The sequence below is a fragment of the Perissodus microlepis genome, chromosome 11, assembly GCF_051167445.1.
Source record: "Perissodus microlepis isolate ML-2025 ecotype Zambia chromosome 11, ASM5116744v1, whole genome shotgun sequence".
NCBI lineage: Eukaryota > Metazoa > Chordata > Actinopteri > Cichliformes > Cichlidae > Perissodus > Perissodus microlepis.
Genome location: NC_140471.1, coordinates 35618157 through 35639851, shown reverse-complemented (window position 1 = coordinate 35639851; position 21695 = coordinate 35618157). Strand labels below are relative to the sequence as shown.

General features: G+C 44.1%; 2 protein-coding genes across 3 annotated transcripts; one reads left to right on the top strand and one right to left on the bottom strand.

Moving 5' to 3' along the window:
* Nucleotides 1-19: 19 nt before the first annotated feature.
* On the top strand, nt 20-3661 carry LOC146378414 (ras-like protein family member 11B). Its single transcript, XM_084944483.1, has 4 exons — nt 20-1044; nt 1287-1340; nt 1469-1545; nt 2068-3661. The coding sequence occupies exons 1-4, from the start codon at nt 942-944 to the stop codon at nt 2476-2478; spliced, it is 645 nt and encodes a 214-aa protein (XP_084800609.1). The 5' UTR covers nt 20-941; the 3' UTR covers nt 2479-3661.
* plin6 (perilipin 6) lies at nt 3634-20936 on the bottom strand. 2 transcript variants are annotated; one of them, XM_084944465.1, is made up of 8 exons: nt 20528-20936; nt 17731-17770; nt 17193-17391; nt 17020-17102; nt 16107-16344; nt 14008-14189; nt 5369-5635; nt 3634-5285 (listed from the first exon to the last, which is right to left on the bottom strand). In XM_084944465.1, exons 1-8 carry the CDS (start codon nt 20581-20583, stop codon nt 4875-4877), a joined length of 1476 nt encoding a protein of 491 aa, XP_084800591.1. In that variant the 5' UTR covers nt 20584-20936; the 3' UTR covers nt 3634-4874. The 2 variants fall into 2 exon arrangements, with proteins under 2 accessions (XP_084800591.1, XP_084800590.1); XM_084944464.1 differs by lacking the exon at nt 20528-20936 and having other exon boundaries at nt 17731-17823.
* Between the last annotated feature and the right edge of the window lie 759 nt (nt 20937-21695).

Here is a 21695-nt window from a genome sequence, read left to right as displayed (position 1 = left end):
CCGCTGTGGAAACCGCGTGAGACTTTGATCGTTGTCTTATTGAAATTTCTCGATAGGCTGAAAATCGTGCGGTGGGACAAACCGCTTTTAAACAAAATGATTAAATGTAAACTTTTAGGTACACGAGGAGGACTTCGAGAGTCTTAGAGTCGACGATAAAAAGCTCACATATTTGTCTGCATGATTTATACACCAAATATGGCCCCGAGGGATCCAGTAATGAATAAAGATCAGATAACTTGGTCTAAATTTGGAAATTAATCCCCCTTTGATATCAAATTAAATGATTTGTTGAGGAAAATAATAATCAGTTAAGTTCTGCGGCTGCTGAAGAAAAACAGGAAGAGTGAGGTTGTTCAGCTGGGAGCCAGCAGGTGGAGCCAAAGAGGCACAGAAACGAAGCTCGTCGTTTAATCGACGCACTCTGCAGCACATAGTCTTTCCCCACTGAGACGAACTCAGCTGCACAAATCTCTGCAGATTTTCACACGATGCAAAAATGTCCCAATAACTGAAAAATGAGACAGAGACACGCCCTCAATGTTCCCTCACTTCAAAACAGGCCAGATGGTATAAAAGCAGAAAGGTTGTAAACAACAGAGAAAGGTCATTATATCACCACCACCCCCACCCACCAATGCAGAGTGGTGCAAAAATGTCCTAAAATGTTCCCACAGTTAGTGAAAGTCCTGAAATACCCTCAAAAAGACACCGACACAAGCACGTACACAAAGATCCTCATATCTGCCTCCATATCTGCCTCGTTACTGCTGTAATAAGACTCCAGATAAGACCCTCCACCAAGCACGGGCTGCAGTCAGACTGTGGGCTGTGACTCACAGCTCCGAAGCCCCGCCCACACGGGGTACATAAGCCGGCGATCTGAAGTGGCGCCTCCAGATCTTTGGCATCTATTGTCAGCAAACCTGAACTGATTCCTGATGGTGGTACAGGAGAAAAGTCGTATGGAGGCGATGGAGGGAAACCAGCAGAGGGTGGAGGTGAACATCCTGCTGCTCGGAGCTCACAATGTCGGCAAGTCCGGTGAGTAAAGATCAAACTGGCTCATTTCCAGAATATTTCACGTTTGCTTACAGAATGTTTTCATGTTGATTCGTTAGAAATATCCTCCTCTTTGTGTTTCTCTTCTCGTATTTTCACTTCATTTCTAGTTTTCTAGCTCAAATGTTGCTCAGAGGAAGCAGCTCTGTAGTCATCTATGAACATATTTCAATGTACTGATTTCTGTTTTTACTTTGATCTAATGATCTTTTCTCTCTGTGCAGCTCTCACTGTCAGATTTCTGACCAGGAGATTCATCAGCGAGTACGGCAACATCGGTGAGAGCTCTGTCTGTTCAGTCAGAGAGAACGTCTGTGTTCACATGCTCCGACTGATCGAAATCATTACTCAGTGTCAGCACTATGAATATTTATTCACGCTTCCCCTTTATCTCTTGTTCTTTCAGAGTCAGTTTACAGCCGAGTTGACAGAATTGATGGGCAGGAGATCTGCTTCAACATCTGGGACTCTCAGTATGCACAGGTAGGTCTCCACCTGGCTGCACCTCGCACACACACAGGTGTATTTCCAGCTCTTTAAAATGTGATCCTTTATATTAAAACACCTTTTTGGTTCCCAAATTGTGGCTGAGCAAACAGATTTGAAAAATATAATAAACGTCAGTGCTAAAGATGGAGCGGGTACCACACATGCATGGTTATGCTTATGAGGAGTAGTTAGAATACATCAGTATCCATGGTGATTAAAGGGCATCTTAAATCTGAGATAAACATGATTAATAAAATAAACATGGGGAAAGTGTTTGCTAAGGTCATAGGTCAAGTGTCTCCAATAGAGCTCTATACCAAGCAACGTCAGAAGAGTTGCCCCCTGATGGTCAATAGACAGAATGCAGACTGAGGACCAATCGTTTATATCGAGCGTGTGGTTAGTTTAGTTCGACAGATTAGTTTGGGGAACCTTTTTGCATAAATTTGCATATTAACACCATAAATAATGATGTGAGCATGAATTTTAGAGTTTGTGCGTTTGCTTTCTCCACAGCCCGGAGAGAAGAGTTCCTCCGTCAGCGACAAACAGCTGCAGTGGGCTGACGGGATGATCCTCGTCTACAACATGTGTGATCGCAGCAGCTTCGACGTTGTCCAGCAGCAGCTGCAGCAGATACGTCGAAGCAGGAAGCCGCCCTCTGTCCCCATCATCATCGTGGCAAACAAACGCGACCTGCAGCGGCACCGCAGCGTCTCTGGCGAGGAGGGACGGTTGCTCGCCCTGTCCCAACAGTGTGGCTTCTTCGAGGTGTCCGCGGCGGAGACGTACCACGGCGTCCTGCTGGTGTTTCACCGCCTGGTCGACCTCGTGAAAGAGACGCGAGCTATAAGAAAAAGCATGGCCGGCGTCCGAGGGATCGTCAGGAGCGTGTCTGCAGTGTTTGCAAAGAAACGGGCAGAGTAGACTCAACATGCAAAGGTTGTTTTTGCTCATTCTGATGAGATGAAAACGTCAGGGCGAGAATTTCCTGTCAGATGCCTCCTGAGTGAAGTCAAAGGTCAGATACGAGACGGGCTGAGGAGGTTGAGAGAACGATTCTTTGTTGGAAGGTCGACGGTAAAGCTGGTCAGAGAAAAGTTGTTTCAGAATAAAGAGGGGCAGCTGGAGCTGAAGACCTTTAGCTCAGCTAGCAGAGAGGCGATGAATATCTCGGCACTAATCAGACACTGACACGAAGTTTCTTCCTCAGAGGATGAATCCTAATTACACAGGTGGTCCTCTGACTTTTCCATTAGCCGCACAGGCAGGATGCAGTTTGAACTTCCATTCGATGAGCTGACGAACTCTTCCAGCACCGAAGAGCGTGAATCCAACTGACTTCAGTCATGTAACCTCCTCTGATTAAATTCTGGTAACCATTCTATTGAACCAATAGTGTTGTAATAGGGCCGACATTATGTGCTCCATTCTTTGGTTTGTGACCAAACATGTGCAAAAACACTGACTGTAGCATTAGCCTTGTGTATAGTCTTTAGCGTGCTAAGGTAGCAAGCATGCACTAAATTTGCATTGTTTCAGAAAATATTTTAAAAACGCAACGAATTCTCGAGTTCCGCTTGAAACATCTGAAATCATCAGGACTCTGCAGCCTGGTGGGAATGTCGGACGTCTTTGTGTAGTCTGAAAGTTTTGTGTGTCAGAGGGACGTCTTTAATTCATCAGCTAATTACATTTCTGTTGGATTAAAAAAACTGGTTTAGATGTGAACTCGCTCACTGACTGACGATCAGCGTTTTTTCTGTGATTTCAAACAGGTTATCGGGTTCTCCAGACACTAAACTTACACCATCATGGACCTGGAGGAATGCTGGGTTCAGTCTGTTTTTAGCTCCAGGATGAACGAGCAGTTTCGGTCCTATGAAAAGGCCCCAAACCTCTGTTTCTGTGGCCCGCCGTCACAGCTGACCCCAGCTATCTGGGATATATGAGAACAAAAGAACCTATCTGTACTGTAAAATGAATGTTTCTTTTTGTACATAAATCTATTTATTCATATCAGTGTTGTACAGAAACTTTCCCCCCCTGAAATTCAAACCTGAATAAACAACATGAACCAAAGTCACTGTTCAGTCCTCTGAGGTTTGACGAAGCTTTTATTTGAACTTGTGGCTCAGTCAGAAACACTTTCAGATCATCGTTTACATAAGTGGTTTCATACAGACAAGAGTGACAACCATAAAACCAACGATAACTTCTAAATGATCAAAACTATATTAATTAAAAGAGATTAAATGAGTTTCAGCAAATTTCTGTCCAAATAAAACGGGTCACTTCCTAACAGGTTTAAACGTGAAATATTTCAAAGTGCTCGATATTTTGGACAATTACAACCACCACTGATCACTTTGACTAGATTCTTCTGCATCTGTCTTTTTTACATAATAAAGTTCAGAACTTAGCGAACATTCGTCTACCCAACAAGTCTTGGTATCAAACCCATCCACACATCTCCAACCAACAACACAGAGCCTTCATCACTACTTTGCATCAGTGCTTGATTATCAGGAGCAAAACACAAAATAACATCATAACCAAGCTGCACGTTGACCAAAAAAACAAAACAGCTTTCAGTCACATCTCATCAACTCCGTGACTGGAAAAAGGTTATGAAATGTGGCTAAAGGCTTTTCTTCTACAAAGCAAAGCAGATTATGAACAGCATACATTTAACATATTGGGAAGAATTGTGAAATAAATATAGAACAATTTCTGCTAAATGTGAAACAGATCTGGGATTATTTGCTCGACATTAAACCCAATTAAACCTAATGACAGAGTTTTCTCTGGAATTACATTGATGCAGGTTGATACTCTACATTCATGTGACGGTGTTTTTTTGGGAGGCGTCCCACACGAATTGGTCTTGGGCCCTTTTTTATTTCTTCTGTCTTAAAAACCTCCTGAAAGATATGGCAGTATGAAAAACATGAACTACAACCTGCCTTTAAACACTTCATCCATGACGTTACAATGAACAATAATAAATATGATTCTACACATTTGGCCTCAGTGGGTCAAATTTTAGATTAATGAGGAACTAAAACTATAGAAAATCTTTGTCTTGTAGGTTTTGCATGTTGCTACCTGTCCACAGCAAGAACGGCGTCAGCGATCAAATGATAATTTGGTGACAGCTTTGCGGCTGAACACGAACGCACAAACCAGTAGCAGCTGAGGCAGGTTCGTCTGATCATCCAGGACTGAGGTGGCCGGCTGTAATCGCTCGGGGGTCGGGGGGGTCGGGGTCAAAGGCCGCGGTCGGTGGGGGATAAGGGTGGGGTCAAACCTCAGCGTGGTGTTTAGGAGTCGGTTGTTTCTGTAGCGTTGGTAGCATTTTCGGAGGAGTTGGGGGTCAGGTACTCGAAGGCCTTCTGGCTCTGGGAGACGAACTGTTTGAGCGGGGCGAGGAGCAGCTCGGCGGCAGATGGCCGTCGAAGGGCGGCGCCTTCGGAAGGGAGGGGCGTGCCCTCCACCTCTGGGGCTTGGGGCTCCTTCAGACTCGAGCGACGACAGCCATTGGTTGGGTCGGGGCTCACAGGACCCCCGGAACCTCGTGCGGCGCGGGAGTGGAGGCTCCGGCGGCGGCGAGGACGGCCGTCCATGGCCTTCAGGAAGAGGCTGTTACTGGAGCCGCGACGAGACGAGTTGTCGGATACAAGCTCCTCTTGGTTCAAGAATTCCTCCACCTCCTGAGGAGATGGCTTCTGCAGCTGAAAACAAATGGGGAGTGGAGTTGGAAATCCCGACATGTCTCAGGTGTGTTACAGGTGTGTTGCAGGTGCTTTCTACTCACCATGTTGTAAAGTGGTGTGGTGTTGAACACGAACTGAAGGCTGATCTTGGCCACTTCCCTCAGCTCTTGAAGCAGCTCCTGGATTTGGAGGGGTACTCCTCGGACCTGACGAACCACACGCAGCTCTGCCAACATGGTCGCCCGAACTCTGACCGCATTCAGAGAGGCCTCTCTGAGGGCCTCTGCTTGGTACACCAGCGCCACCAGGAGGCCCTGCAGGAATTGCAGCAGGTCGCCGGACAACTTGAGGACCCGAAGCAGACCAACCTGCAGGGAACAGGTGCTGCTGTTAGAACATCCATGAATCTTGTGTCTCTTCAGCAGTAAACTTACTCAAATAGTGAATGAACTCGGAAGAATTCGGCAGGACTTTTTCACTCCTCTAACTGCTTTGTTCTTCAGCTTCTGTCTTTTCGCCTCCTTTAACTTTTCTGTCACATAAACCAGAATTCCTTACAGCTGTTTTACAGTAAACACATACATGTATCTGTTAGTAGCATAAACATGACCCATCATGGACAGGTGCAATGGACCTATGCATGGCTAACACATTCAACAATTCTGAGACCAGGAGGAGACACAAACCCAACCTCATGGGGTCATAAGCTACTCCCAGTCCCAGTTCCAAGCCTGGATCAATGAGAAGGTGGATCAAACATGCAACGCCATCTGGGAACAGATCACAGAACCCCGAGGATCTCCAGGATTTAGTTTTTGGTGTTATTATGAAGAAAGTTCGCAAACAGCTTGATTGAGTTCCTTTAACCCGGTGATGAATTCTGATCTGTGTAGTGAAATACTGTGTTACTGTTCAGTGGGGCCTTTCTGCACTTTCCTTAAATCTGTAATAAGTGAGTGCCATACCCGAACTGGGACACTCGTGTCCTTTCTTTGGCATAAACTCTCCGTAAACCTCTCAGAGTTTACGGAGACAGCAAATTTTCTGGGACACAACAGGGGAGAAAAATTGGACCAGCACCAGCTGGAAGCAGAGTGACACGTGAGGACACAGAAAGCAACGCGTGAGGCGGGATTGCTCAGGAACAAAGATGGCAGGAACAGCAGGAATGAGATCAGGGCCCGTCTGTCACACGTCCCCAAATGTAATCAGTGATGCATTTATTTTGTGGAGGAAAAGCACTGAATTAACTACACTCACATGTGAAAGGACTCCAGTTTGTGCTGGTATTTAGAAGAAGGCCTAACCACGCCTCCAGCTGAATACTTCTTTTGAAGACTATAAACTAATAAAAAATATCTTGTTTCAGGATCACAGTGACAAAAAGACGCAGGGGAGATAATCTGGTCCATAACCAACAGCTTCAAACCTGGAATTTGGGCTCTTAGATGATAAAAACAACCATTCATTTATTTCCCCTGCCTGTAAACTTGTGGCAACACTGCATTATGTGGATGAAAGTTCATTAATAAGAGGAATTATGTTTGTTTGCCTCACTCCAGAAAGGCTCACAGCAACAATCTGTATCACTTACTTAAAAGGAAAAGGATCAAAGTGGAATTATACATCAGGACACTGATTGTTTCCTGTCCGACGTTCACTCCACACTGTCTAGATTTTCCCCTACCTGCAGTAGCCGCACACACAGACAACCTTCTATCCCATCATCCTTTATGTGAAACATCATTTCCTTTCTCATTTTTCTTACGTCCCTCACCACCTTCTCTTTTATACTTGCCGCTTTCCTTCTTCGCTCCCTTTTTCTCTTCCTTGCCTCATCTGCATTTACTTCGTCTCTGCAGGTTAAACACTCAGGGCTCACCGAGAGACAAAACTCTGTCTAATTTAGATTTGGGCCAATGTAATTGCATATAACATACATACAACACAAACTGCAGATAAATTTGGATGCTGTGTAAAATGTAAACAAGAATGAATGCAATAATTTGCACATCTCATAAACTCATATTCGAACTGAGATATTTTACTATTTCATGAAAAGTATTCACAGCAAAAAAGTTGGGAGAAAAGCAAGTGGTGCTAAAAATAAACAGCAGGAGGAACATTTTGGAATTTATGCTTCCAGTCTTTGGTCCTGTTTACTGGAGTGACAGCTGACTGAGCATCAGCCGACCAATCAGAGACAAGCCAGGATGTGTAACGAGATATTTACGCAGAGATTGTTGTTTTTCTACAAAATGTTCTCAGGTCTGTCCTGGGAAATTTGGGGCTCGGGTATTTGGGTCAAACAGAGACAGCGGGCCGTGAACTTCTGTGCTGCTGACAAACAGCCACTTGAACACGTGAGCGCACAGCGACAGGCTAATGAGGCGGCTGATTGCTGCTGACACAACAACATGTTGACCAGCTCACCTGCAGAGACACGTCCTCATTAGTTTGAATGAAACAGGATGGCTGCACCCACAGCCGAGCCTCAGAAATGTGACCAGCCTGTGCTTATAAGTCACACTGTGGAGGAGATGAGAGGCTTTTGCAGGGTCACTGCGACGTGCCTTTCACAGGACGCCCAGATACCAGCAAGAAGAAACAAACTGCTCACTTGTGAAGTAAAAACACCACAGAAGCCTTTCATGTTTCACAGGGGAAAGGATAGAGTTCAGTGTTTCCTCACACCAAAGATGCTTTTGATAAAAGACTCATTAAAACTCAAAGAGCTGAAACATTTTAGGGCATCCAACTCATTTTATCGTTTTTTCTGGCCTTGACTAACTTCACTCCTCACTACTTCTACTGCATGCGGTGAATCACGATGCTTCAGTTCAGAAGGCTGCACCAAAACTGTGAAGGTCTTTGCTTTCCCGTGGCGCTGTACGCAGTAATGGTGCTATCAAAGCAGCAACACGTAGAGCTTCAGCAGCAGGTCTAATTCAATCAGTTTGATTTTATAAAACCAAATCACAACAACAGACGCCTCAAGGCGTTTTATACGGTAAGATAGAGACCTACAATAACACTGGACGCAGTCAGTGTTTGGCTCAGTGATCGGGACGACATAATGCACAAACACAATCTAGACCAGGGGCAGGCAACTCCAGGCCTCGAGTGCCGGTGTCCTGCAGGTTTTAGATCACACCCTGGGTCAGCACACCTGAATCAAATGATTAGTTCATTACCAGGCCTCTGGAGAACTTCAGAAATGCTGAGGAGTCATTTAGCCCTTTAAATAAGCTGTGATGGATCATGGACACATCTAACACCTGCAGGACACCGGCACTCGAGGCCTGGAGTTGCCTACCCCTGATCTAGACAAACATTGTCACATTTTTTAGACCCTTCATTTCAGTCGAGTCTCAGAAACGTAGGTGTTATATTTGACAGTTCAGTGTCTCTTGAGAAACTCTCTAAACAACCTGTCCGGAACTGTTTTTATCATCTAAGAAACATTTCTAAACTCAGACTGGTGTCAAAGGCAGAACTTGAGATGATTCATGCTTTTATCTCTTCTCGTTTGGATTATTGTAACGGTCTTTTTACGTGTCTCAACAAATCAGCTCTGGCTCGCCTTCAGTCTGTACAGAATGCAGCGGCAAGACTTTTAACTGGTACAAACAAGAGGTCACACATTACTCCAGTTTTGGCTTCTCTTCATTGGTTGCCTGTAAATTTTAGGGTTCATTTTAAAATTTTAGTTGTAACTTTTAGAGCTCTGCACGGTGAAGCTCCCCAGTATATCTCTGACCTGTTGAAACCTCATGCTTCATCCCGAGCACGTAGGTCTTCAGGTCAGAGGCTACTGGTGGTCCCACGTAGTAGGTTTAAAACACGTGGGGATTGGGCTTTTCGGGCACCTAGGCTGTGGAACTCCCTGCCGTTGTCTTTACGCTGTCTAGACTCTACTGACTCCTTTAAAAAGCAGCTGAAGACATTTTTATACAAACGGGCTTTTAATTAATTTTAACTTGTATGTCTGATCTTATTGTGAAGCACTTTGTGATTTTTATCTGTGAAATGTGCTATATAAATAAATTTTACTTTTACTTACTTTCTTCCTTTCATTCAAATAACTTCACAATCCTCTGTGTGCATCTTTACACACACACACACACGCGTCGGGTATTCATATCGTTGTGGGGACATCTAAGTATAGTAAACTTCCAATTTTTGTTCCCCACAAAGATTCAATTTATTTTTATTTATGCAGCGCCAAATTACAACAAAAGTCGCCTCAAGGTGCTTTATATTGTCAGGTAGATCCTACATTAATAGATACAGAGAAAAACCCAACAATCAGATGACCCCCTATGAGCAAGCACTTTGGCGACAGTGGGAAGGAAAAACTCCCTTTTAACAGGAAGAAACCTCCTGCAGAACCAGGCTCAGGGAGGGGCGGGGCCATCTGCTGTGATTGGTTGGGGTGAGAGAAGGAAGACAGGATAAAGACATGCTGTGGAAGAGAGACAGAGATTAATAACAGATATGATTCAATGCAGAGAGTTCTGTTAACACATAGTGAGTGAAGAAGAAAAACTCAATGCATCTTGGGAATCCCCCGGCAGCCTACGTCTATTGCAGCATAACTAAGGGAGGATTCAGGGTCACCTGGTCCAGCCCTAACTATATGCTTTAGCAAAAAGGAAAGTTTGAAGCCTAATCTTAAAAGTAGAAGACATGAATACACACACAAACACACACACTGTGGGTTTTAAATCAAACTATCAAGATGTGTTTTGAGTGCGAATTATCATTTGCATAAAAGAAAAAATTGTATTAATGGTTTAGGAATGATCTAAACTCCTGAGTTTAAAGGTACTTAAACAATTGACTGACAGGCAGTTGAAGGTGGCCATTATTACCATGAAAAACCAAAATTAAACCAAAATAAGAACAGCAAAAATCCACAATCTGCTCAAAAAGTCTCAAAAAGAAGGAATCCACCAACGGGATCAGCAACACTGAAAGGTCTGAAACACACAGGAGACAAATCATGGTGCAGACTTCTTTCCTTGTTTAAGAAAACCTCTGCACAACATGGGAGCGAGTGAAGAACGCCGATGATGAGGTCTGAATCAGGACATGAGTGGAAATACAGAGTTTACGAAAGACTGCACTCCACTGAAGAACAAGAAGGACAGACCCGACTTAGGAAAACTTGGATTAGCCAGAAAAAAAGCCGGCACAGAAACCAAGATGAAGTTGGAGCTGAATGATGGGAAAAGCAGAAGCAGAGAAAGAGCTCATGAGCTGAAGCAGACACCAGCAGTGTGATGGCGTGGGCATGAATGGCAGCAGGTGAAAGCGCCTCACAGTTTAGACTGACTAGTATTAAAGTAGTTAAACCAGTCCTTAAAATTAAAGTTAGTCTGTCCAGTTATTGTACATAAAAATGAATGAAAGTCCTGAACAATTCATGACAAATTTTAAACTCCTTGAAGTGACGCTGACAGTCTGCACTTGATTTAAAGTCTCCTGTAGAGGCAACGCTACAAAAACTGCTACTGTACAAACACTGAGTGTAGTGTAATGAGTGTTTCTCAGTGAGAGCATAAAGTAACATGTTGCATCTGTGAAATACAGTGAAAATCACCCACAGATAAACTTCTCATTGTGCACTTTGAGGGCAGAGGCTGGATATCATGATGTAGATCTGTGTCGCTCTGCATGTCGCTGATGATGTTTTAAACAAGCTGAGGCCGTGAGTCTGAGCAGACCACACTCGGCCGTTATCGCCCCATCAGCTCAGACGCTCCACGCGGCACGTAGGCAGCGAGCTCCACTTAGATTACAGCCGTCTGCTGAGGAAGCACATCCATTTATCTTTAATGGAGCTCATTTTCCTGAAGGCAGGAGACTCCCATCTGTGTGCCATCAATCCATCCCTCGCTATTCAGAGAACACTTATGTTTTCTTTAACAGCAGGACATCTAAACTGACGCGCTGATATTTATTTTCTGTTCTCATCCACACCCTAAAAACATTTACACGTGAGGCCCGGAGGCCAAAGTCAAAGTGACCTCGGAGATGTCTTTATGAGCCGTTTCCTGTTGCCATTACAGCGCCGTGAATACAGGTGTGCCTGCAACACCTGCACCAAGCAGGCTGGAGCTTCCTCCCATTGGTTTCATTCAGTAATGTTTTAGTGTCGAGTCACGTTTTCTCTCTTTGGATTCTTCTCGTTTAAAACATGAAGTCATTCGTTTCTCAATTTATCTGCTTACATAACAACGCTAATCTGTAATCGATCAAACTGAGTCTGATTGGACTGAACCGCCCCGCTGTGCGTGTGTGTGCGTGTGTGTGTGTGCGTGTGTGTGTGTGTGTGTGTGTGCGTGTGCGTGTGTGTGTGTGTTGGCGGCAGCTACGTGACTGGACACACGAGTTGTTTCTTCGTCCTGCACATCTCTCACACACACACACACACACACACACACACACGCACACACACACACACACACACACACACACTTTGGCGCTTTTTAAAGAACTTCTCAGTCCTCTGGTATCTGACAGTTTTTCGGGCTTTTGATCAGCTCACGTTGTTCTGGTTTGATTTCACTCCCGGGTGTAATGAGCACACATGTAGGTGTCTGAGAAACATCCTGCAGCTCTTATCCTGTCTGACGTTTCATATTTCAGTTTGTAGGGCTGTTTTTCAGGTTTCCATGTGCTCATTTTTAGGACTTTCTGGACAAACTGGCCAAAATGTTCCAAGATTCTTAAGTTGGAACATTTCTGACTTGTCAGGCGTGCATGAGGTGTTTTTTAATGTCTTACGTCCCATTTTAAGTGCAGTTTCATCCCATAGCTTCTGGGATGGTTTCATTGGTTTGCACAGTCACTTCTGAATCATGTTTCTTCAGATTTATTGGATATTTTATGTTGAATTGGATAAAAAGAAAAGAAAGATACTTTGAACAGGTTGGACTTTTTGGGCCCGTATCCGAAACTTCGCGTGTCGACCTCTGAACCCTCAGACAGACCTGTGTGTTTGGCTAATTTGCTTTCATTTTTAAACAACTGGTCCTCACAGAGCTAGATATACGAGACCACTCGTCTTACAGCAGCTGCTTCACGTCTCCTCGTTTGTTTGTTCTGGACGGCAGAAGATTTCTATCATGGTGAAAATGACAGAAACGTCCCAGTCTGAGAGTCATAAAAGCTGCTGGGAGGAGAAACGTGGGGGTTTTAGGATAAACTGAGGAGGACGAGTCAAAGGTGAACGCTACTAAAACTTACACAGAAAACTAAAAGCTGCGGCTTTAACCTCCTAGGACCTGGTGTCCACATATGTTGACATCACATTTTGGGTTATTTAGACCAAAATACTCAATTTTGCTCTACAAGGGCCTGATATCCACTTACGAGGACATTATATGCTACTGTTCTATCAAAATTTTAAACGAATATCCTCATATGTGGCTCTTATTTTTGTTAGAAACAAAAATTAGGCAAAAAAAAAAATCTGCTAACTCTTTGTTTTTACATTCATCAGGACCCAATCAGCCCAAATATCAAAGAGAAATTAAAAATGCTGCTGTGGAAGAGTTCTGGTCTTAGGAGGTTAAATAACTGAAACTAACATTAACAAAAAAACGAGAACACACTGGACTCAAATTATCTCTGGACACAGAAACATGCAGTTTAGTTTGGCCCACGTGGACATATTTCCTCGTGTGCTCGTCATAATTATGAGGACTTTTGTTTGTATTTTTAAAGTGTGACTGTCACAGTCAGTCCCCTCACATTCAAACATAAAGTAAAAACCTGGAAAGTGTGATTGACAGATACTTATCATCATCATCATCATTAGAAAAGGTTTAAACGTTTTAATTCCTCTGGTGACATCAGCCCCAGGGTCCTGAAGTCCTGTTTTTTGACCTTGTGATGTGTTTTTTCATCATCGCCTTCGTGGTGTTTTAAATCGATGGGACCATCAAACTTCGAGGTTGTTGGCTGTTGTTGTTGTTCGATAATCCTCCTTTGTGAGTCTTAAAATACGCAATGTTTACAAAACTGACTAAAACTTTTATTCAGTATCATGTGAACCACGCGGCCGAGCCCAGAGAAGCTAGGAGACCATAGATATCGCCCCCTGCTGGTCATAAGTCAGAAGACAGGACCTGGAAGCTACATCTGAATTGTTATACTTTTATCTGCAGCCCAAACTCAGCTGGGGGGGGGGGCTTCTTTAATTTTCTCAATCAAATTACTGGACATGATTCAGATTACATGGAATGAATCCTGCATTATAAGGTCCAGATGTGCCCCAGTTGGGCAGTGTAGTAGTGTGCCCATAGAAGCCCCTTTCTGAGGCCCCAAAGGACAAAGTTGCTGTGAGCACAGCCACTCAGGTCAGTGTGGGATAAGTGTGGGTTTTTTCCCGCCCACACAGGCCCACAGTTCACCCACAGCTACCAAAAGTGGGTCCACACGAGAATGTCTGCTGGGTATGTGAAAGAATTTCTAAGAACTCACGCTCTCTGGACTTCCCATTTCGTTGGGGGAACTGTTGAGATCCTCCAACATGTTTAGATGTAGTTTAGTTTAGAGTTGGTTCCTCTTTTAGGTTTATGTGGATTAGATCCCATGAAAAAAGGATCCTCATCTGATTTCCTCTCTCACTGGCATTCAGGTCGCCTAAACAAACCCCACAACTCTGTCGTGTTTCCCTTCACGTTAAACATCACACACCAAGTTCTGCGGGAGTTTGGTTTGCTCTCACCTTGTCGGCAGCGTCTCCCATCGTCCTGACGGCTCTCTGCAGCTGCTCTCTGATCTTCATCAGGCGGTGATAAAGCTGCAGGCTGAGAGTCAGCAGGAGGCTGCGGACCCTCGTCCACATACTGGGCTCATCGCCATCGTCTTCACTCTCGTACTGCTGCACCCTCAGCTCCCATTCCTGACCTGATGGACGGCAGAGACGTTCAGAGGCAGAAGGCTTTGCATTCATAAAGATAGGTTACAGCAAGCAGCCATCAAAAGTAACGTTTGTCAGAACTCATGCTGAACTGGAGTCTGGGCAGGACGTGCATTTCACATGACATTAAAGCATGTTCAGAAACTTCATGTCTGGTCTCATTTCCTGGTGTGGCCCTTGCATTTGACGCCCCTGACCTACTATAAGAAGATTTTAAAAACGCTTTCAGTGACACAGCTCAAATGTCCTCGCTGTTTTAAAGTTTCAACCAGGCCTCACATAGATATAAAGACAAACGTTAAACACACTCAGTCTAGAAATTTCCTCAGAGTGTCACATGAAGTGAGGTTTTGATCCTGTCACCTTCAGTGTTATTGGCGTCAACATGTGACACTGAGGACTCTGCTCTCTGATTGGTTCGTTGGCTATTATCAGCATAAAGAGCTGAAGTCGCCAGCAGCAGTTTGGGGAGTCAGCAGAGCTTCGGCTCCCTCTGCTGGTTGAATTCTGCAGAAAAATATCCCACACGCACACACAGTGTCAAGTATTCTTATCTTGTGCAGACATCTAATTGACATAACGCTTTCCCAGCCCCTGACCTTAACCATAACCCAATTGTAACCCTGACTCTAAAACCACATTTTGAGTCTCAAAAATGCCTTCAAACTTGTGGGGATTTTGGTCCCCACCAGTGTAGGTCAAGTTACTTGAAAAAAGTAATCAGTAACTAATTACTGATTACTTCCCCCAAAAAGTAATCCCGTTACTTTACTGATTACTTATTTTCAAAAGTAATTAATTACTTAGTTACTTAGTTACTTTTTAAAAACACGATTTACAACCTGAATAGGTGATAAAGTGATAGATCTTTCAGCCCAATTCTACTTTTTCTACATAATCCATCATACAAAATGTAATCAGATGGAAAAGTCTCTTTTTAAAACTTGTTTTATCCGTTTTAATCTTTTAACTTCATGCATCAAGCAAAAATTAAATTATATGCAACATTCTCTGACTTGAAGAAATTAGTTTAACATTTAAACCTATTTTCTGCACATTCCAGCACATAAAATAAAATATTTTGTGTGTTTACACTCAGTCTTTCAAATAGATGCAAGTAAAACACAGCAGAAAGTAAATAAAGTTAAAGACTAGCGGTCCTGTTGCTCTATTTTCACCTGTAAAGCAGGAGTGGGGCAGGCGGAGGTTTGCCCTGGTGCAGGTGTGCCGCGGCGGTCAGTGGAAGAATCCACGAGTTTCTCTGTGAATTTCCCATTACATCATAGCTGCTCGGCGCTTGTTTAGGGGGTTTTTTTCGGTGTAAAAAGAAGTTTTCTTCCCACGCACAAGGACGCTAATGTTTTTGTCACTTTTTATGGAATCAAACTCAAAGTAAGGTCAGTACTTCCACGCTTTAAACGCTGCACGCTCATACTCTCTCCTGCATTCGATATATGATCCACTGTTGATCTGCACACAGCTGTTGTCACGAACGTCGCACTCGCTTACGTCACTGTCATGAGACATTCTCGCAAAAAAATCACGGTTTTAGTAACGCAGTAACGCAGCGTTCCTACGGGAAAGTAACGGTAATCTAATTACCGTTTTTGCAATAGTAATCCCTTACTTTACTCGTTACTTGAAAAAAGTAATCAGATTACAGTAACGCGTTACTGCCCATCTCTGGTCCCCACAAAGATATGAACTCACACTCACACACACGTTTCCCACAGAAAAACGTTGATTTTCCATAATCTCGTCTGAAATATGAGCTGCAGTGATGCATTTCTCTGTGATAACACGATAACTACAGGTGAGGCAACGTTAGCTGCGGCAAAAATCTCTCAGACTTACAGAAAAATAGCTGTTTTGCCAAAGAGCACTACAACCCTCCTCATACTCACGCAGTGTGGGTGGGAGGGGCAGGTAGTAGGCGGTGGCGTCCTCCAGGCGACTCAGCACGTCATCGAGTCCCGACATGGCGGCCTGGCCCACCTGAGTGTTCTGCAGCTGCTGCACAGCCACCCGGCCTACGTCGGCCAGACGCTCCAGCTGATCCAGAGCTGCGTCCAGGCCGTCCACCACCCACAGCTGCACGTCATCCAGGGTCAGGAAGAAGGCGTCCTTCAGGTGAGTCATAATCTGATCAGAGGCAGGCATTTACAGCGATTTAAAGTCCCTGTAACATCAGGCAGCAGCCTTCCCTGACATTGTAAACTGTTTTTAAGAGTCGTCTTTGCACATTAAGCCTTTAACAGGCTGAGAGACACTGCAAATGTTGGAGGATACGAACCACCTGGGGGCAGCTGAAGCATGTGAGACACTTTACAATTATCTACAGTCCTGTTTGGGCCTGCCTGATGAATCTTTTTAACTCGAGGTTTGGTTTCCACCACCTCCTCAGAGCATCTCTCTGACCGCGTGTGTCGGCTGCTGAGCAGGAAGTGCCCAGAGGCTTTCTCCAGGTGATTTCTGCCCCCAGGTGTCCTGTTCTAGACAAACACTTTAAAAACACCTGAAAACTACAACTGAATCCTTTGAGTGATGTCTGAAGGACTTTAAGCTGGATGGAAAAACTACATTTATTACTTTAATTTTACATAAAGGTGACGATTTTAAATGATCCGTGTATAGCCTTTTAAAACAATGCTGAGCCTTTTTTTCCGTTGGATCCTGTTGTTTCGACAGCCTGGCTGCTCGCTCGTACTCTAGTGCAGAAATTTACCGCTACCTTAACTGGCAGCGGTGCAAAGAAAAGTTTGTGACATGACCACAACAGAAACATCACATCTGTAGCAGGTATCAAAGCGGAATGACCTCGTCTGTTGACTGGTTCAGGATCGGATAGTTTTTCTCCAGGTGATCAAGACCAACGAGCGCAAAACTGTTGGCAACATCGACTGTGGAGAACAAGACAAACACGATTCAGAGGCAGTGAAACTGTGATTAGTTGAGATGAAGCTAACGGTGCCAGCAGTGCTGTCACGTACTCTGTGGCTCCAAACTCTGCAGGAGGGGCGTGGCTCGTCTCATGGCCTCTTGGGAAAAGCTGCGAACTCCGACCTCGGCCATTCCTCCCATCAGACCCAGCAGACGGTTGCGAGCTTTGACCCCCGAGTACATCGAAGTCACCATCTGTAACGCTGAGCGAACCAGAGGCAGATGGGAAGCTCTCAGGACGGCATTGGTCTGAAACACGAGGAGGAAAACCGTTACACCTCATCAGGACTACAATGGGTTTTTTTTAAAGCTGGAACTGGGAATACTGGAATATTTGGGCATTGGAGCTAAAGCTCACTCAGGTTATGCAGCAGGACAATGATCCGAGCCCACCTCCACCTCACAAATACTTTTTCACATACATATATATCAATACAAACACAGATCACGTTGTTCTTTTATTCCCATTCATTCTGTATTTCATCATTTGTTGCTCATGTTTCCACAGATCAAATCCCTTCCTCCTCTTCTGTGGAGGAGCTGGAGAAACGTTTGGGCGAAGCCTAAGTATGTTCGCTCTTAGCTCACCTCATGATCTGGATGAGATGACATTTCTCTTTTGCCAAATCTGAGAAAAAACAAACAGAGGTCACAGATCAGACTCGCCTCCACGACTCCAGAGTTCAACCTTCACATCAGCATGAGGCAGTCAGCTGCCGAGCCTCCACAAAGCTCATGACTGTTCGACCAAAGCCAGCATGAAAATCGTCTTTCATCGCACCATCCGCTCCAGCCGCCGAGCACACAGCGGCTCAGACGCAGCACAAAGGCCTTTCTTTAAAACGAGAGCGCAGAGAAACGGCGTGAAGACTTTACAGGGAGAAAATGATCTTGAGTTTACATCATCAGAGTTTCAGCTTTACAAGTCGTCTCTGTGGAAAATGGAAAGCACCTTCAATAAGTCACCTAAAAACATCACGAGGAAAACTATTGCACCAAGATAAACTTTCTGTATTTCAGACACTTAATCAGTATTTTACAGTTTTCTGCATGAGGGAACTTTTTTTGACTTTTTCTTTATTTGTTTGTTGTTGTTTTTGATTTTCAGCAACGTCTATTTAAACTACTCAACATGGATGAAGTGGAAATAATCCCACAATTCAGACTGGGATCATTTGAAATCATCCATCCATATTCTGCCGAACTCTCTTCCAAGGAAACTCATTTGTATCCATGACCTCATCCTTTGGTCGCTACCCAGAGCTTGTGACCATCGGTGAGGGTGGGGATGTAGACTGAGCGGTAAATTGGCAGCTTCGCAACGTTAAAGTTAAGCACTGACCACAGGTATTAGTTGGGTTACATGCATAGCTGGACTGGCCCGGTGGGCCGGTGGTGATTTTTCGTTTTTATGGGCCGATGGTTTATTTCTTTTTCGTTTTTTTTCCTGTAATGGTATAAACACTGAAAGGTGGTGGATTGGCCAGATGAAGGGAGATGTGTAAAAATAACTCAGTTGTTTGGTGGTGGCTATGGCGGAGCTTCCACAGATCCAGTAACATTAGCAAGTGGTGGAGGCCAGCAGGTGCAACACGCTGGCAGGTGGATGACGGAAAGGCAGGAGGAGCAGAGACCCGAGGCGGTGAACTGAATTTATTCTGTCTTTGCTGCACAGCTGCCTCTTCTTCTCATTCTCTCCCCTCCCTCTCCTGTTGCTCCTTCAATCATGAAACTGATCAATGATCAGCTGATCGGCTTTTCTCTCTTGTTTGTTTATCGCCCACTTTGCACCAGAAAGAGGAAACCAGCCGATGTCGCGTTAAACAGCAGCAGCACGTTTAAGCTTGATCAGCTGTTGTTAGAATTTATTTAATATTAATTTCTAGTATCAGCTGATGTTTGCTGGAGCCACAGCTGTAAAGCTGCTGGTCATGATATCGGTTGGTTATCTGGTGAGAGGGAAACATGAAGGTGAAACCAGGAGATGTCCTTACTGAATCATCAGAGCTGTGATGGAGAAACAGGTTTACCTTTTAGGTGACATGAATGAGTTGAAGTTATGAACTGTTTCTGAGAGACAAATAACACCAGGATCCTTTTCTAAGTAGCTGACAGCTGGTAACTGTGCAGGGGCGGGTCTAGCAAAGTGTTGCCAGGGGGGCAGGTAGGGCAGTAACAGGGAGAGGGGGGCACAAAGAAATACTTTCTTATTCTCATTTAAAATGTCTCGCTTTAATAAATAATTATCTGAATCTTACAACAAACGTTTTCATCTGATGTAAAATGTATAGAAATCCATTATTGTACATAGTAATTTTTTTTAAGGTCCCATCATAATTTCTTCAGAAGTAGCTAAGGTTACTGTTAGTTACTGTTATCTGCAATAAACTTTGAATCAAGAAGTTTGTTGTCCTCCGCACCACTCAGGTTACGCTGGGCAATAAGATTCTTACTTCACTACAAAGAAATAAGTAAAATAGAATAATTAAATTAAAGAAATGAATAATACGCAGAAAATAAATAAATTAAAGGATTTACAGCGTACAGAAGTGTAGACCGGGGTCACAACATAAACTTGGTTCTTACGCAACGGTAAAACATTCAGAACGTACGAGTGTTATTACACAAAAATGTGTTACTGTATAGGCAAATAAAAGTGAATGAATATTCCAGTGTGCCAGCACACACACACACACACACACACTCGGGTATTCATATCTTGTGGGGGCATCTAAATGACGTAATGCTTTCCCCAAACATAACCTAATTGTAACCCTGACACAAAAACCACATTTTGAGTGTAAAAATGCCTTCCAGGATTCTGGTCCCCACTAGGCTGTTGGTCCCCTCAAGTATAGTCAATTATTAGTTTTTGGTCCCCACAAAGATATGAATACATGCTCAAACACAATAAAACATTTTATTTCCAAATGATTAAAAAAATTGTCATTTTGTTAACATGAAACATTTTCTTTAACCATGCACTTACTTTTTTCTCTAAATACTACACGTGTGACCGTAAAGCAGGTTAATTTCCCAGGGTGCAAACCACCAACAGTCTGACAGGTGGATACCCCCTTTTAAGAAAATTTAACCTCACAGCCTAACAGCTCCCAGCTACAGAGTCACATCTGACTGGGAGGATTCACACTGGTATAAGAACAGAACAGGTAATAAATGGAGAATTCAAAGCCAACAAATAAGAAACAGCATTTAAAGCTGCTGTTTCCCACAGATGAGAAAGGAAACTTCACACAGAGTCCTGAGCTGATCGTCCCAAACCCAGGAAAAGCTTCTGGTGCCTGGTACAAGCATCAGGTTTTACAAGGCGCCAGTAACAGAGTTTCTGTTTTAACTCTAACACAGACACACAGGAGAGTCTTACCCCATTAGAGGACTGTTGATGAAGCAGCTGAGCCGAGTCACAATGACAAAGATCATGAAGACACTCTGACTTTATAACCTGTAGATAAAGAGTGTTCCTGGGATTTGAGGTTAATAAACAGCGACCAGATTGGCTGGAGCGTGGTGTGATGTCACTGAGGTTTTAGACTTTAATGGGGAAATTGAATCATTGCCCTGCTGTACATGTCTCTGACTAATCAATTACCTGTGAATCAAAAGGGTCATTCAGGGGAAAAGTACAGGAAACTGAGAGCCGAGGGAAACGCAACACAAAATATAAATACTGTAAATCCAGCTGATAGTCACAACGCTCCACCGGAAAATATCAGCAGAAATATCCAGAATAAAGGTAATAATAAGCTGACGAAACTATGAACCAACAACTGATCGAAGCCTTTCAAACAGACGTAAAGTTAAAGACATTAAACTCTTTCTGCAGCGCCCCCTGGTGTCTATGTTTAGACTTCCTCTAAAACTAAGGCCTTTTTTAAAACATCTAAAATGCAAAATGTTAGTGGAGGACGGGCAGAGCGGCGTTTGCACAGCCACGTCTGCGTTCTGATGTACTGGAGCCACGAGCTGAACTCAGAGGAGAGAAGTATTGATCTGATCAGGCTAGTATCGATCCGATACTGTCCAGGTTGGCTGTGTTGCAGGCAGGATGAGGACTCAAACAAAAGCTTGAACAGCAAGAGGCCGCTTTATTGGCTGTGGCAAAAACTCTAAAATTACAAACAGGGAAAACACAAAACCTTCAAGTGGAACCTCAGAACTCAAAATTAACAATAAGGCGATAACACACAGCCCTGAGAGGCAACAACGGACAGAGGAAAAAACAAGGCTGAAATACACAAGGAAGTAATGAGGGAACGAGACACAGGAGCGGGCTTACAGGTGGGGGTGTGGCCGCTTTGAAACAGGAAGCTGTAACTGATCAGGCTTACAGGCGGGGGTGTGGCCGCTTTGAAACAGGAAGCTGTAACTGATCAGGCTTACAGGCGGGGGTGTGGCCGCTTTGAAACAGGAAGCTGTAACTGATCGGGCTTACAGGCGGGGGAGTGGCCGCTTTGAAACAGGAAGCTGTAACTGATCAGGCTTACAGGCGGGGGTGTGGCCGCTTTGAAACAGGAAGCTGTAACTGGTCAGGC

Coding starts and splice junctions, on each gene's coding strand:
- LOC146378414 (XM_084944483.1), top strand. CDS start 942: ATGGTGGTACAGGAGAAAAGTCGTATGGAGGCGATGGAGGGAAACCAG. Junction 1,341..1,468: donor CAGCGAGTACGGCAACATCG/GTGAGAGCTCTG, acceptor TTGTTCTTTCAG/AGTCAGTTTACAGCCGAGTT. Junction 1,546..2,067: donor GGGACTCTCAGTATGCACAG/GTAGGTCTCCAC, acceptor CTTTCTCCACAG/CCCGGAGAGAAGAGTTCCTC.
- plin6 (XM_084944465.1), bottom strand. CDS start 20,583: ATGATCTTTGTCATTGTGACTCGGCTCAGCTGCTTCATCAACAGTCCT. Junction 16,345..17,019: donor TGAACCAGTCAACAGACGAG/GTCATTCCGCTT, acceptor GCCTCTGATCAG/ATTATGACTCACCTGAAGGA. Junction 5,286..5,368: donor CCACACCACTTTACAACATG/GTGAGTAGAAAG, acceptor ATTTGTTTTCAG/CTGCAGAAGCCATCTCCTCA.